Here is a 16,146-nt window from a genome sequence, read left to right as displayed (position 1 = left end):
GGGGAAAGAACACCCAAACTCACCTAAAAAGATCCTGTACTATGATGAAAACACTTATCCCTCGGATAAAAGCTCTCAGATGTTTAATAGATCAAACGGCCGGGACTTGATGATGGAATCAATGAAGATGAAATAATACATCAGAATTAAGTGTGTGCTCTGGCTCCTGCTGATGGAGATAGAAGCCATGAGAGATGATTTGCCTCCTCATTAGGACATCTGATTCTTCCTTCATTAGCACTGCTTTTGTGTTACTGAACACCCTTCTCTGGGTTCATTTTGGATTGATGTCGATGGTGGGAGTCCCAGGACTCAGGGACAACAGGGGTGGGTGTTCCAATTCTCTTTCCACTCTGTAATTTGAGATTAAAGCACAACCAGTTCATATTGGTTAGCAGGCAAAGAATAAAGAGGAGAGCTTCCCAGGAGCAGGAATGGATGAAGTCTGTGGTGCTGTGTTGTCATAATCTTTCATCCATATGAAAAATTGGATACTTGTGTAATTTGCTGGTAGCAAGAAGGGAAAGAGTCCCATGCAGAAGAAGCACAAAAAAAAGACACAGATCATCCTTTTGTTTTCTCTTTCATTTCACATATATTAAAGTGAGAAATTAGGGAGGAAAAAAGGGAATAAAGAGAATATAATGCTGTGTATACCTAATACAGACCTTCAAGGTCAATGCTGCATTCCACAGCCTCACCTAAGATAAATCTTTGCTTTAGTAGTGCTGGGCTGAATTAGATCAACAGGAATTCTGGCCCACTGTCTCACAAAGCATTTCCAATCAGGGAAGATTGACCTTGCACTAAGGGATTTTTTAAAATGTAATATTATTACCTTTTAATCAGGAAGGATGCCAGGGGAACTGACTTGGACATAGTAGAATAGTGCAAAGTGATTTCTCTGAAGAAATGACGTGGTTTTGATTAAAGCCCACTGAGACAGGGGAGTGTAATTGCTGCCTTTCTTATATTTTTAAGAAGTCTCTCAATTCCTATACAAAAGTAGGTAATTTATGGAATGAGATCTTCCATCTGTGAGTGTGGCCCTGATCAAAAGATTATTGAAATCTGTGAAAACATTTCCATGTCATTGTTGCTCTGGAACAAGTCCTAATGCAGAATATACACACAGAGAGTGTAGCCTGAGCTTCTTATTACCCAGATCTCACTGACTGTAATTTTTAGAGTTTTTAAAAAATACGCACTTAGTGTCCATACATTACATTGCCTTTTTTTTTTAATAGTTTGTTGTTGGAATGAAAGGAAAAGTATTCTACTTTTCATTCTCAAAACATGACTAGATTTTAATATACTACCGATTTAAAACCTGCTGCTGTTCCCTCCCTACCAGTGCCCCAAGTTTCCTTTCCAGAGGACACTGCTGCTGTGACAGGGTGGTGGGACAGGATATACCTGGGCTGTTTACCAAGAGCTGGGAAATGCTGTTTGCTCTCCAAATTCAGAGTCATTCCTGGCTTGATGGATGTGAATTATGTTACCCCTGATCAGCAGGGTTTTGTTTAATAAGGGCTAAGAGGAGAGTCTGTACTTGGTTTTGTTGCCATTCCTGTAAATACTCAGAATTCTAATTCCGCTTGGCAGGCCTGGGTGGAGAAAAGGTGAAAGTGGCTTTGAAATGAAAGATGGCCACTTCTCTCCCAGAATACAGAATGCAAATAATTGTCAATCCTTTTTTACTAACCTAAGTGAAGTCTCTGAAACTTCTATTTTCTTTTCTACATTTATCTTTATTAAGAATGCCACCCTGCTTAGAGGCTGGGAGAAACTGGATGTTAACTTCTTTTTTGGGGGAGAAAGTGAAATTATTAATCTAATTTTGTCTGGTTTATTTTCTGTCATGAAGTTTAGGGGAAGCTTTCTGCCACATTCAAGAGGTAATTTCTCGTGGGTATTTCTGGATATGAAATTTACATCAAGCTTTATTTATTTGTATTACTTTAGAAATTGCTGTCTATTAGCACTTTGCATTGCTCTGGCCAGAACTTTACCACCCAGATAAACAGGGAAGAGGAAAGAATGAGAAACTATTAAGGAAAAGGGAAAGGAAAGCTGAAAGAAAACATTTGGATTATAAAACAGAGATAAGCGCAGAATCTATATTTTTAGTAAGCTCCCTGCTTGCCCTTGACTATAAAGTTTGCATCTGCATTTAAACAGCTTGTATGCGCCTGAAATCAAATTTGAATGATTGCAGGCAATTCCAGTTTTACATGGGAAGCAGGAAAACAGCACGGCGCATGGTGTGAGCTGTAAGCATCTCTGACAAAATATTTCAGCTGCCAGGCAGCTCAGATCAAAGGCTCAGGGACTGAGGAAGGCACTTGGGGCAGGAGGTGTTGAATTTTGGGCTTTTTACCTCTGATAGTTTTATAAAAGCGGAGGGAAGACTTTGGCACCTTCCTCCTCCTCTGGGGCAGTGGTGGCCTGGAGTTCAGCTGGCATTGACCAAACTCCTCTTGGGATCTGGGCTGCCCTTCTGCACTTTGGCCAAGTGCACTTGTCATGGTTGTAAGTCACAGAGGGATTCTGGAAATGTCTCCATCTGAGCTGCTCAGCAAAGGAGCCAATATGCTTATCTATATTTTTGAAAATGGCCCTGCCTTGTTTTCACAGGGTTGATTTAAATGATGCTTAAATGTCTCATCTAGTCTCTATTTGCTGTGATTTTTCTGATTGATTTCTGGTGGCAGTCAAACTCCAGAGAGAATGTGGGTCCTTCGTGTTTTCTGAGTCTGCCTGGGGCTGAATCTTGCTCTTTGTATGTGGAATAGATATTCTTTCACACATAAATCACTGCAGTGGCGTGTTCGCCTGCTGCGAGATGTTCAATGCATATCATCATTTACATTAAACCATTTACTTCAAGAGAATGTGTTATATTGCTTTATGAATTATGTGAGCTGACATATAAGATTATGTTATGAATTGGCACTTAGAATATTAGAACAGTGGGACATTTTATAGCTTATGGTCATGATCCAAGGAGTAATTCATGCCTTTTCTTAATAAACTTCTCTGGTCAAAAGGGAGGCAGACATGAGAGTGTGACGTTTTTACTTAGGAAGAATCCTGGCTGAGAAAAAATCTTTGGTGATTTGCTTAAACCTGCAGCCTGTTCATATCTGGAGGAAATATATTATTTTTTTCAGCTGCCTCTCCATTGTCCAAAGTCCATTTTTACTAAACTTGCAATTCCCAGTCCATCTGGAGAGGCTGTAAATGAACAAGTGTGATGAATTCCCCTTGCCTGAGCAAGGCAGGGGTGTTTGCTGAAGGGTAGCAGTGATGAGGAGTAGAACTGGGGGAATTGTTGAGGGGAAGTCAGAGCTGCAGTAGGTCTGTTTTTGTGACACCTTTTAAAGGATATCATCTTGTCCATTCAGGGGATGAGCTTTTGGACAATTCCAGAGAGGAAACTAGACTTCATTGATTTTACTCTTCATGCAAATAACTATTTCATGCTATCTGTAGTCCATAAGACAAAAGTCTTCATGCAATTTTTAATCTTTTTTTCTTTTTTTCTGCATGTGTATGAAGATGCACAGGGTCTAAAATGTAGGTTATCTCATTTGGGGATCATGAGTTTTGTACATCACACAATCTGTGAAGGGGATCTTAGTATGCTGAAATTACATTCTTCACAATTTCTTGTATTTGCACAAAATAGAGCTTAAATTTCAGTATGAATATGCTGCCACCAAATGTCATAACCTGTATGTACTGACAATATAACACAATTTGGGAATCCTTGGTGGGGCAAACAATTTTCCATATTTTCACCACGGAATTTTACCCTAAAGAAGGAAACACCCATAGCACTGTAGACAAAATACAACCCACCAAAGTGAGATTCATATCACAAAACTCCAGGTAATGCAAATTCCCTCACTGACATTTCATATATCAGTGTCTGGCCAGGAGCAGTGAATCCCTGAAAGCTCCTCACGTTGCTCTCACAATGTGACAGTGGCTGGGGACAGCACCGTGCATAAGTCATGTTCCAAACATCCCAGGAGTGAATAACTCATTCTGCCAAAACAACTGTGCTGCTCAGGGGATAAAAAGGTTAAATACCAGTATTGCTAAAGGTTGACCTGCCCATACATCTTCTCTGTTCTGTCATAACATTCAGCTGGGAATGTCCCATTCTTTCTTACTCAATTTATATGCTTCTGACTGCATTAGTTCTCTATAGATAGTAACAACTCCTGACAGTTCTTCATCTCTACTTAATATTACTGAAGTTTCTTTTGTGTACGAGGAGAAGTTTGTTTGTTGTTCATCCCACAGCTGACAGGTCACCAGTTCATCTCTCCAGCCCTGCTGATTGCACTCTGTTGGCATTCCCAGGGTACTGCTCAGTCAAACCAACTCATCCAGAGCTTAAAAAGAGCTTCCCAGACATCCAAAAAAAGAACTTGAAGAAATCCTACAGGGTAGAAAATTATTGCCCTATACAAATATAAGATATGCTAAAAGTCTGAACTCAATAATTCTTACTAAATGTCTTCTTTATTGAGCAAGGCTTTCTAGTTTTTAATAACACACATAATTGCAATTCAAATGCCCTTGATTGGAACCATAATAGGCCTATCTTCTTATATTTGTTTTGCTCCCCTGGGGCTTTTTGTCTTGAAGTGCAAAATGACAATCAAACCTAATTAGTTATGGTGAGAACATAGTCAGGAGAGCTTCCTCCTTTGCTCCAGTTTCTGAAAGTTGGGCTTTAGAGATGCAGGTAACCTTCTTGGTTTCTTCTCTCTTCATCCCCTTTTTCACTCTTTGTTGTCCTTCTTGGGTTAAAAATAACTGTACTTTTGGAAAATATACCATTGTGCACCTGATGGTTATGGATGAACAGAGATAGAGCTGAACTTGTGGAGAAGGTGGAAACACAACTCTTCAATACAGTGATGTTAATTAAGAGATTAGGCCATTCCCTTTCTGAAACACATGTAGAAAATATTTAATGTACAGAATATACAGTGGTGAACCTTAGAAAGAGTGAAAATCAGCTGAGAAAACTCCACTGAGAAGTTTTTGATCTTTGCAGCTCTCAGAAAGTGAAAACTTTCCAGTCCTTAAACTGGCTAATATTTTATTGTTGGTCTTCAAATTCGGAGTTTTCTCTTAAGGCTGAGGGTTTGAGACATTTGTTCACATTTCATCAGAGATAAGCCTCACTTCCACTCCTTCCCAGTCTTTCCTTTAAACCCAGCAGCTGCATATAGTAAATAAAGAAGAGTTTAGTAGTAATGTTCTCTTGGCATCTTGACAGGAAAAAATAGAAAGAAAAGAAAATAGCAGAGATAGAAAGGTTATTAAGAATTTATTAACAAAATGCCACAGAGCTTTTTTCCCAAGAATCCATCTGTTCCAATCACTCCAAAAGCGTGCATGAATTATATTTTACTTCTTGGTGCCTAAGGGGAGATTTTCCCAATATTTTCCAAATAATCAACACATTGAGAGCTGCAGCCTCTGGAGCAATGAGGAGCTCTGAGAGGTGCAAGTGGAGGTTCTGACTGATTCTGGGAATTCTGAATGATTCTGCCCAGAAAGTGTGACAAATAAACTCTGAATATTGAGACACACCAAGACACAGCTGCACCTTTCCAGGGAGAGTTTCCTCTTTGAGTGTCTGTGTGTCATCAGCACAACGAAGAAGTTGCTGATTTTGCAGACATTTCTTCCCCAGCTTGCTAAGTTCATATATATTGTTTAAAATGATAATGTAGCAAGCTGTTGTTTTGTGGTTGGAAAGCCAGCTGTGCTTGATTGATACCAGGAATGGAAGTATTTGTAAAATGACACCGAATTAGATGCAGGCAGTTTATGGGAAAATGAATCTTTTTTGGAGAATAAACCTTTATGATGAAGGAGAAATACAGAAGAAGTGTGCATCTTGAGTGAAGCTCTTCTGGACTGGATGCATGCTCTAGAGCCTTTCAAAACATACATTTGTCTTTCAAAACATGCATTTGTGTCACTATATTTTTAAAAAGAAGATCTCTGTATAAACATTGTTTTCTGTGGTGGTCCAATCCCAGTTAGTCTTTTGTGTTATCTCTGAATCTCAATTAGGATAAGGAATTTCTTCCCTGGAAATGTAGCTGTTGGAGTTCTCCAAAGGGTTCCAGGTGTATTTTTAGCTGCTGGATTAAAACCCTTGTGATTTTTGAGGCATCAGCCCCAAACATGCAAGCACATAGGGAGGAAGTTTTCTGTATGGATTCCCAAACAAAAAGCAGACACAACCTGTATTAATACATAATGACATCCAAAGACAACCCCAGATTTTATGTGCATTTTTACACGTAATGAGAACTGGTGAGAATAGAATGACTTTAAAATTAAATTTCAATGCCACTTTGAGAGTAGCCAGAAACCAATATCTCAAAACTTTTGAGAGAAGAAGCACAGAAAAAAAAAAAAAAAAAAAAGGTGTATCAAATTCTCTCCAGCTTTCCTGGCATCTCTATGCAAAATGAATGTAAAATTCTGCTCATCTGAGTTGCTGGAATTCTTATCTGTATGCACCAAAGGAGTGATTGCAGGGAACAAGATAATGTCTAGTGAGTTGAAAGGTTAAAGAACTGCAGCTGGCAAATCAGAATCAGATTCAGCCATTGTGTTAAGCCAGTTCTGTGGCGGAGTAACGAGAGATTAGGGGATTTACATCAGATCTAAAAATTTACATGTGCCTTCCCCTGTCTCATCATCAGAAATATTTCAGTAGAACTGTCTAGGACAACTGCATAAATAGGATTTTTACCTGAATATATATTGTAATAAGTTTCCATATCTCTGCTGAGCATCGACTCATCTAATAGATTAATAATGATAGCAACTGTATATCCATTCAAAATGTTGTCTACTGTACTTGAGTGTGGCATCTTATTAAAATGAATTTTTCAGGAGAGCATTGTGTACTGAAACCTATTTAATTTCACTTGAACTTGGGCACTCTTTGAGATCCCTTGAAGATTTGCCTTAGCCCTTATTTATCTTACTGAAGTCCTGTGATCAGGAGACCCTTGTGAAACATGTTATCTAACACTGACATAGAAAAATCTTCTCAAAAATGTAATAAATTTTTAAAAACAGCACATTGGGCTGCACTTGTGGAAAGAGGGTGAATCCTCATTCTGCAAGAAAGAAAGCAATTCTTTTCCCTCTTGCCTTCTGAAACGGTCTCACACAAAGCAGGTGAAAATATCAGGGCTGGGATCATCTTGTAACACTGGCAAACATGGCATGGTATCCAGTGGTAAGCTGCTTTTTGAGCTGCCTGACCTTTAATCACTGCTGAATAAAACCAACATGCTGTCAGATCTCTGTTATTTTTCTCAAGGGGGTAACTCTGCCTGAAGTAGCAATGAAGCAAAACCTTTGAGGGCTTATGTTCAAGGTCACTACAAGAAGAGGGAACACTTTGTACTCCGGGAAGTGGAACAAAAGGGAAAAAGAAGAAGATATGTAGCTAAACAAGGCAGTTGAGTTTGTTTAACACTGAACAGGCAGTTGTTATATCAGCCTGTAAATGAGACTGGGTTTGTTTTTATTTTTAACGCAGTATTTCATTTTTATTTGATTTTTTTAAATCCCAGACCTTCAGAAAGAAAATAAACTCAGTGTCCATGGATGATATATATCTCTGTTTTTCAGGCATTTCCAATCTAATGGCTTAGGCCTTGTCTGTATCAGAAGGTTTTCATCTCTTGTCATTATTTTGCCACAGAAATCTATGTGAATACTGAAAACTGATCATATGATCTTCCAGATCTATTAAGAAATGAAAATGCTGTATTTAAAGTGCGTTGATCATGATAGTTTAAAATAAGACTTGCCCAGTCTGTGGGGAAAAGAAAGGTTTAGTTCCCACAGGGGAATTAATCTCTATAAAAGAATTATGACTCTGTTTGACACTCTGATTCACACATGAGATAATGTGGTGTCAGTGCAAAGTTAATTCAGTGGAAGTTGTGTCGATCCTGAAATCTGATAATTGTTTCAGTTGGGATTTTTAGGCCAAAGAATGGATTCCTTCCTAAATGCCTTATTTGTACACAGTTTGCTAATATCCTGTATTATTCCATTACTTAACTTTGATTTGTCATTGAAATTAATTTCTTGATTTGATCATGACTTTTTTGGTTATTTGGTAGACTCTCATTCTGTCTTCAGCTCCATATTACCAGAAATATCCGATCTTGCTGTGACAATACATTATTTAGTTGGATTGCTTTTCAAATTAACGCTTACATTTACAATTATAAATGGACTGATGAAGAAATAATTTTGGTCTAGGGGTGAGGATCTCACTGGTGTCTCATTAGACACTTTCTGTGTTTCTCAATGCACTGTACAGAGCAGATAAATGCTATGACAGAATTTTCCAGGCTGTGTCAGCCTCTGGGGGAGAGGAAAAGCCTTGATCCAGGGCTGCAGGATGAATTCCACTGCTAAATCCAGGGCTGGCAGCAGCTCAGTCCTCTCTCTATTAACTGTGATAAAGAGGCAGAGTGAGGTTTTTCCTCTGCACAGCATTTAGGGATCTGTGCAGCATTTTCCTCATTGCACTGTGCAGCAGAGCTGTGTGCTGAGGGAATTTCCTGTTAGGGAAGCCTTCAGCACTGGAAGGACAGTGGGGCAGTAGAGACTGATACAATAATCTCATCAATTTGTACAAATTGAGACAAGAACAATGCAGGCTTTAATAATTATAAAATTTCTTACTGACAGAAATGACATCCAGTAAATTTTGAACTACAATACTTTGCAAATAGAGACGTTCCTGTTATATCAGCATTATTGTTTTTATTGTTGTCATCTGTGGACTTTCTGCCTGCAGAATTCAAAGTGAAAAAGATACACCTGTAGCTCATTTAGTGACCTACAATTAATATGAATGGCTTCAAAGCATAGAGATAGAAGGGATTTGTGTTAGAACCCCATGTGTGCTGCAAGGCAGAAACAGAAATCTTGTGTTGGCTGAGTAACAAGACAATCTCAACACAAGAACAGCCTGAAGATCAGGTGGAACACTCAGAGGTCTGGAGATATTCACAGATTGAACCCACCTGGCTCTCCCAGGTGCAGGCAGCCCAGTTTTTCTTAGTGCTTGCTGAGTGTGTCCCTTTAGGATGGTTTTTTTCTCAGTCCCTGCTGTGTGCCTTTTTGGGGTGAGTTTTTTTTCTCAGTTCCTGCCCTGTGTGCCCTTTTGGGGTGGTTTTTCTCATTCCCTGCTGTGTGTGTTTCCCTCTGGGATGGTTTCTCAGTCCCTGCTGTGTGTGTTTCCCTCTGGGATGGTTTCTCAGTCCCTGCTGTGTGTGTTTCCCTCTGGGATGGTTTCTCAGTCCCTGCCCTTTGCTCTCCCCAGGCACCACGGTGATGCGCATGGCAGCGTTCGACGCCGACGACGCCAGCACGGACAACGCCCTCCTGCGCTACAACATCCTCAAGCAAACCCCCACCAAACCCTCCCCAAACATGTTCTACATCGACCCAGAAAAGGGAGATATTGTCACCGTGGTGTCCCCTGCACTGCTGGACCGGGAGGTAAGGGAGAACTCTCTTCAATCTCACATTTCGATGGTTGTGCTTTGAATCTTCTCCTGGGTGTGAGAAGAGGTTCTGAGTGTTGTCCTGTGGGGATTCCAGTACTCAGTTTTGAGGAATCTTTCAAGAGTTTTATTTCTTACTTGGACCCAAGAAGTTCTAAGATGTGATCAATGTTTATGACTCTAGTTGTTCATAATTTCTGCACAGGACATTTGGTGTTGTGTGGTGAGAGAAAAGATCTCAGGATTAAGTGGAATTCAACTTAGAGTTAGTAATTGACACCCAAAGCTAACTGTGTGCATAGACTGCTCTGAGGTTATTAGTTTAGTGTTCTAAATCCTTTCCTAGAATATTCTTATTATGGTTGGACTTAATGGACTAATTAATTTAGTACCCTACAGCCAAAAAAAAAAAAAAACACAAAAAGGGAAGGGAAGGAACAGGTTGTCTGCAGGTGCCTTTAAGGTGAATTATCATAGTGCCAAAATTTATGTTTGTAACAGATCATTAACATTATGAGAGCATAAATTGATAGCAAAGAAATTTTTGGTATGATCATTTAATGTTCAGAGGATAATAAAGTAGAGCCAACCTGTTAATCCAAAGGTTTGGTTGTAGAATATATAAGATCTTGGCACCATTACAAAGATGTCCCTAAATAGTAGTCCATAAATCATTATTTCCTTTGATGAAGTAGCCCTGGCTGCTATTAAATTCCTGGAAACAACAAACTTTTCTTGTAAGATGTTTCAGGCACGTGCTGAGCCACTGAACTTGTTTTCTAAGTTAGTTATATTCAGGACTGTCCACTGTTCTCAATATTCAGCACATTACTTTTCATTTTAACCAGATGAAAATGCTGCCACACCACTTCCCTTTCTGGGTGGATAGGTTTTTCTACAGGCAGCATTTCATGGGTAAATCAAGCAGGAATTCCAGTGCAGTAAAACTAAAAGTAAAATTAAGGAAAAAACCACAGGTCTGTGTTTTTAAGTTTTTAGAGATTCTAATTTTTTCATATTTGTGTGGCTGCCCACAGAATGGTGCCCAGGTTAAGGTTTACACAATCACTACATTTTTCCACCTCAAGTTTCTCTTCCAAATTCATTGTTCCAGCTCAAAAGCTTTTTGCTGTTTTCTAAGGACAGTTTTAGGTATTTTTATCCCTAATAGATAACCATTCCCCAGATTAAACCAATTTACTCAAAATTAGAAAATCAATGGAAGGGAATGAATGTGGCTGCTTCTCCCTGTGCCTTCCAAAGGTCACTGGTGATTCATGAACTAATGATGCTGTCTCCATGCAAGAAGCCTGGCCTCAGTCAAATGGGTGCTGTGGCTGAATATGTATCCTGATATTCAGTATATCCTGAAAGGAGACGCTGAATTTCTTAGGATTTTTAATAACAGTCAATTCACTTTGGAGGTGGCATGACAAGCTGCGATCTTGTTGAAACTCCAGAGTAAGTTTTGTTGTTGTTGTTTTTGTTCCAAATGCTGAGTGTTTTACCAGCCAAAATGTAGGGCTGTGTACAATTCTAACACTAAAACTAAGCACTGTCTGCGGTTAAAATCCAGTTTGACATTGTTTTGTCAGGGGAAAGGCTTGGGGAAAAGGATGTTTTCCATTTCTTCACAAGATGCTCTGTGCTGTCTGTCATCTCTGTGGCTTCAGCCTCTTCTCCCCCTTCCTGCTCATGTCTCTTGTGTAGAAATTGAGATTAGACCTCCTTTTTCAGCTCCATGGTCAAAGATGTAGAACTCGTATTTTTAACCATAATAGCAGCTTTTATAGACGAGCAGCCTAATGATTTTATTCTGAAAAAAAAAAAAAAACCCTCTGGGTACCAATTTGATGTTATATAAATAACTCATGTATATCTGTGTGGCTCATAAAATTGAATTATTGTAAAAAATTGTCTGTCTGAGGTGGAGAGAGACAGGAGTAAAACCTGGAGGAGGAAATGTCTGAGTAGTTTAGGAGGAAGAAATGTCTGACTAGATTCCTCCTTAGGGAATAAGGTGTCTACACATCACCACACTTGAATAAGTGCTTTATTATTGGAAAGGTTTATTCTGGAAAGGTGCTGGGCTGGAGGGAGCACCATGTGCCATTCCTCTGCAGGATTAATGCTTCATTATTAATGCTTTATTATTGGCAACCTGTGTAAATCCCAAATGTTTGGGCTCCTTGTCACAATCTTGCCTGAAATGTGGTGTAGAAATATGGGAGAAAGAAGTGTTCTTTCCTCTGAAAGCATTGCTAGGAGGTGTGAAACACCAGAGGACACAAACTGTAGCTTTGGGGACAAAATCCTCATGAAGGAGATTTTGTGAACAGGAGAGAGGAATGATTTTTATCTCAGCAGTTCTTAACCTGATTTTCTTGGCATCCCAGTGGAAATTTCTTTATAGTAGACATTCATGGGGAACACCAAGTCTTTCCATCGTGTTTTCCATTGCTTGGAAAAGAGAAAGGATGTTGAGCAGCTCAGCTGCTCCTGTTGAGGGCTGGGATTGGAGTCAGCAGCGTTTGCAGGTGGAGCTCATGGAGTCTTTGTTCAGGGGGTGAGAGGAAGGTGGGATTGTGCTGGAGAATTCCACAGCCCAGACACTGCAAAAACTCATCCTGGTGAATCTGATTGTGCAGGATTTCCAGTTCAAACCAGCAGCTTCTCCTAGGTTTTACTTGAACCTTTCATTGGGTCAACAGCCTGTGATGTTAGGTGTGCTCTTTAAAACAGTAGTAGCCATAGACACCAACTAAGAAGCTGAATTAAAGTAAAATATTCTCCAGGATGGACATGGAGATAAGTATTTTTCATTATTTAAGTTCATATGCACCAGAGGTTTGTATAAACTCTTTTAAAGCATGTCAAAACACTGATTAAAATTACTCCTATTTTCCATCTCTGTAAGATTTACCACTGCTTGGTTCTTGATGTTTTTGGGAAAATCTCCATTGCATTTAAGACAAATTAACAGAATATAAATTGTTTGAGAGGTGGTTTTGGTCTTCATTTTTTTATTTTATTTTTTTCATTTTAAGTATTATTTATTTCATGTTTGTGCATCAGAGGGAACAGGAGACTGGAGGTTTTGCCCAGTGGGAGACACTGAGATGTGGAGATACAAAACATCTGGCAGGTTTTGCACATCCTGGATAATCCATATTGTTTTTCCATGCTTCAGCATTTCCAGAAAAGGAGCATAGCCTAGAAATTCTTGTTCCAGAGTAAAGAATTAAAATATTGACACAAAAATTAAATGAAGTTTGGGCATCTAGAGAACTCAGCTTTTAAATCTAAATATCTAGGTTGGAGAATCTTAGTATGCATTAGTAAATATCTATGTTAATAGTTTTAAGAGATGAAAATGAAAGAAAAAAACACTTTTTTTCTCTTAATGCTTTAGAAATAAAATTAATTTCTAATTAGACACTTCTAAAATAAATTTTAAAGGAGAAAGAATTAACTCATTTCTGGTCAACTCCAGCTGTGCATCTGCTTTTCTTTTAGCTATGCAGGATCAGCTCAAAGTGAAAAAAAAATTTTTAAAGTCCTACAATTCTTCAAAATTTCTTTTTCTGTGACTCTCATTTATGAATTGTGTTGCTAAATGGGGAGTTCAGAGATGGGAATGCCTGTCAGGAATTGCCTGGGTGTTGGGTGTGGCACAGAGAGGTGATTTGGAGTTATTTCCATAATGGAGGATCACCTTCAAAAAAGGTCCTTTTCTCCAGTCTGCACAGCAAGGATGTGTAGGAATCCCAAATTCCATCCAGCAGCCTGCTGTGGGAATATTTCCTTCCTCCCAGGAAACAACACAGTACAGGATTTCTATTTCCATACCAGCAGATTTTTATTTATAATTTTTTTAGATTCAAAATTGTTTCCAAAAGTGCACGATTCCGGGGGTTTAGAGCAAAACTCAGGTAATTCCTCAAAGAACATCCATTTTCATTTTCACAAGGCAGGTAAGGACACATTTTTGAAGATTAATGTGGGTTGTTGTTTTTTTTTTTTTTTCCTTGTGGGAGTTAGGCATCCTTGAATGTGTCAGTAATAAAGATTGAAGAGTGTTAGGGGGCAAATTATACCTGCAGGTATCCATTGGAGAATACATTTTGATTCATAAATTCCGAGGAGAAGGATGCCCTCCATCAAAGGATATGGTCTAAATGACACGAAATAGAGCACAACAGGGAAAGAGAGTGAAAAAGCAAGAAAAAACAGGGGGAGGGAAAGAAGTTGGAGAGAAACCTTGAGGAAATGTCCTAAATTTCAGGGATGGTGACTCCAGCTCAAAGTGACACTTCCCTGCGGTGCGAGAAAAATAATGCTCCTCATGTGCATAGGTGAAGAAAACACTCGTAGAATCAACTCTGAAATTTCCTTTCTGGGTCAGGAATTGAGATTTCTGCTTGTCCCCAGTGCTGTTTTGCTAGGGTTACAGACCCCTCTGCTCTACAGGAAAGTAACTGTGATTTGGATAAATTTTATGACTGAACTGCTAAAAGAAAGCTGTCGCCACAGTTGCTGAAGTGAAATATTTACTCCTCACAGTTTGAGAGGTAACCTGCTCTTGCTTTTGATAGGAACTGCTGGGCTTAATTTGAGTTAAAGTTAACAAATGGTTCGAGATCTCTGCTGCATGCTGCTCTGTGCTCTGTCACGAGTGTTTTTAAATACATCAAAAAAACCCAGTTCAGGTGTTTTGTGATCGTGAGAGAGCCTGGGCTGGGCTCAGGTGAATGAAAGGTGTGTTCTGCAGTGGGGCTGACCCTGGTGTGCTTCCAAAAGCTCAGGAAGCAGCTGCTGTGTTCTATAATCATTTGAACCAATCCTGGTGCATCAATCTGCCATGGTTTGAAACAGAAATTCTTTTTCCTCTTGGGAAAACGGAGGTGGAAAGCCTTTTGCCATGAGCTGTGGGAAGCCTGGAGTTTCATCAGCCCATTGTGCTGATGTTTGTGGGAACAGCTCACAAAACAAAGATGGTTTGGGGTCTGGAGCATCTCCCTGATGAGGAGAGGCTGATGGGGTTGGGGCTGGTCAGGCTGGAGAGGGGAAGGCTGAGAGGGAATCCCATCAATCCTACAAAAGCTTCCAAGGTGGATGCCAAGAGAAGGCTGCAGGCTCTTTTTGGTGCTGCCCAGCTCAGGACAAGGAGTACTGGCCATAAAATAAAACACAACAAGTTCCACCTCAATGTGAGGAAGAACTTCCCAAGGAGGGAGCCCAGGGAGGGCATGGAGTGTCCTCTGGAGACATCCCAGCCCTGCTTGGACACATCTCTTGCTGAATGGAACATTCCTGCCTTGGCAGGGGTTGGACTGAATGATACCCACAGTTCCCTTCCAGCAGCAATCCATCACTCTACAATGGTCACCAGAACCTCCCTGCTCACCAAAGACTGAAACCACAACAAAATTCAGTGTCCAACACCCTGCCAGTGCCACTCCTGGCTGGCAGGGGTGGCTGGACAGTGGGTGGCAATTTCTCCAGTCCCCAGATCCACATTCAGCACTGCTGGGGTGGAGCAGCAGCAGAAAATGTTCTGTACAGCAGGAATCAGCTCTGCTCTGCCTGAGGAGTAAATCACAGTGCTTGGGTTAAAAGGCCTTCACTTCTCTGGAAGGGTAGCAGCAGAAAATAGGAAAGTCTTGTCCACTTCTGCATATGGACACCACCTTTTTTATTCAGGTTTTCCCTTTTGGAGATAGGTGTCTTAAGCAGTCAATATACTTATTACCTACTCGATCTAAATGCAAATGCTGAACCAACAGTGCACTCTCATTTTTAATGAAAAGATATTAATCTTTTCAGCAAATGCCTTCCACATTTGATCTTCATATTAACCTCTAAAATATTCATATTTACAGCAATTGTGGGAAAACATATACCTTGGAGCATATCAGCTCAGAGTTGGAATAATTGTATCATTTTGTCTTGTCTTCCCTGACAGAATTCCCACTTGCACACCTTTGACTTGTTTTGCAATATGGTAAATTCCAGAGCTGAACCTCAGTTCCTATGGTTTAAGGGGTTTAGTGACAGACAGAGCAATATCTCATCTTTTCTTTCTGTTTAAAATACAAGATAAACAAGGTAGTCACAATTTTCCCCTGGTTAATGCATTTCTAATACTCTGGTTTCTGATGCTTGTCAACATAAGGAGCAGAGGGTACTGAGTCAGAGGAAAACTCATGGATCTTTGGTCTCTTTTGCAGAGAATATTTCATAGATTTTTGCATCTTAAATATAAGAAAAGTAGAGAAATGGGGAGGAGAAATCTTCCAATTATAATGCTACTTATGGACAGATGGACAGAGACATGGAAAGTGCTTCCTAGTGGGATGTAAAATCATATTTAGAGCTGATTTTATGATGAACTTTTCAGCATTTGTGCTCAAATGCCTTCAGTGAGAAAAGAATCTTCGTTTACCAGTAATTCTTAGATTGATTCCTATTGTGTTTTTGATGAGAAAGCTCATTAACCTGTTCTTGAATCTTGAAAGAAGCTGTGTAAAAGAGAAATAAAACAACCACTTAAAGG

The 16,146-nt window shown here is 39.6% G+C and overlaps 1 protein-coding gene across 2 annotated transcripts in view; it reads left to right on the top strand.

Moving 5' to 3' along the window:
- CDH13 (cadherin 13) overlaps positions 1-16,146 on the top strand; it is a 421,556-nt gene that overhangs the window by 283,277 nt on the left and 122,133 nt on the right. For both annotated transcript variants that reach the window (XM_085071452.1, XM_085071451.1), the window contains exon 7: positions 9,407-9,585. In XM_085071452.1, the coding sequence (XP_084927578.1) occupies positions 9,407-9,585 (179 nt within the window). The remainder of the gene's footprint in view (positions 1-9,406; positions 9,586-16,146) is intronic.

This window comes from Lichenostomus cassidix, chromosome 11, assembly GCF_008360975.1.
Source record: "Lichenostomus cassidix isolate B80296 chromosome 11, HeHo_3.0, whole genome shotgun sequence".
Classification (NCBI taxonomy): domain Eukaryota; kingdom Metazoa; phylum Chordata; class Aves; order Passeriformes; family Meliphagidae; genus Lichenostomus; species Lichenostomus cassidix.
The sequence above is the reverse complement of the archived record's forward strand: the minus strand, read 5'-3'. Positions and strand labels throughout refer to the sequence as shown.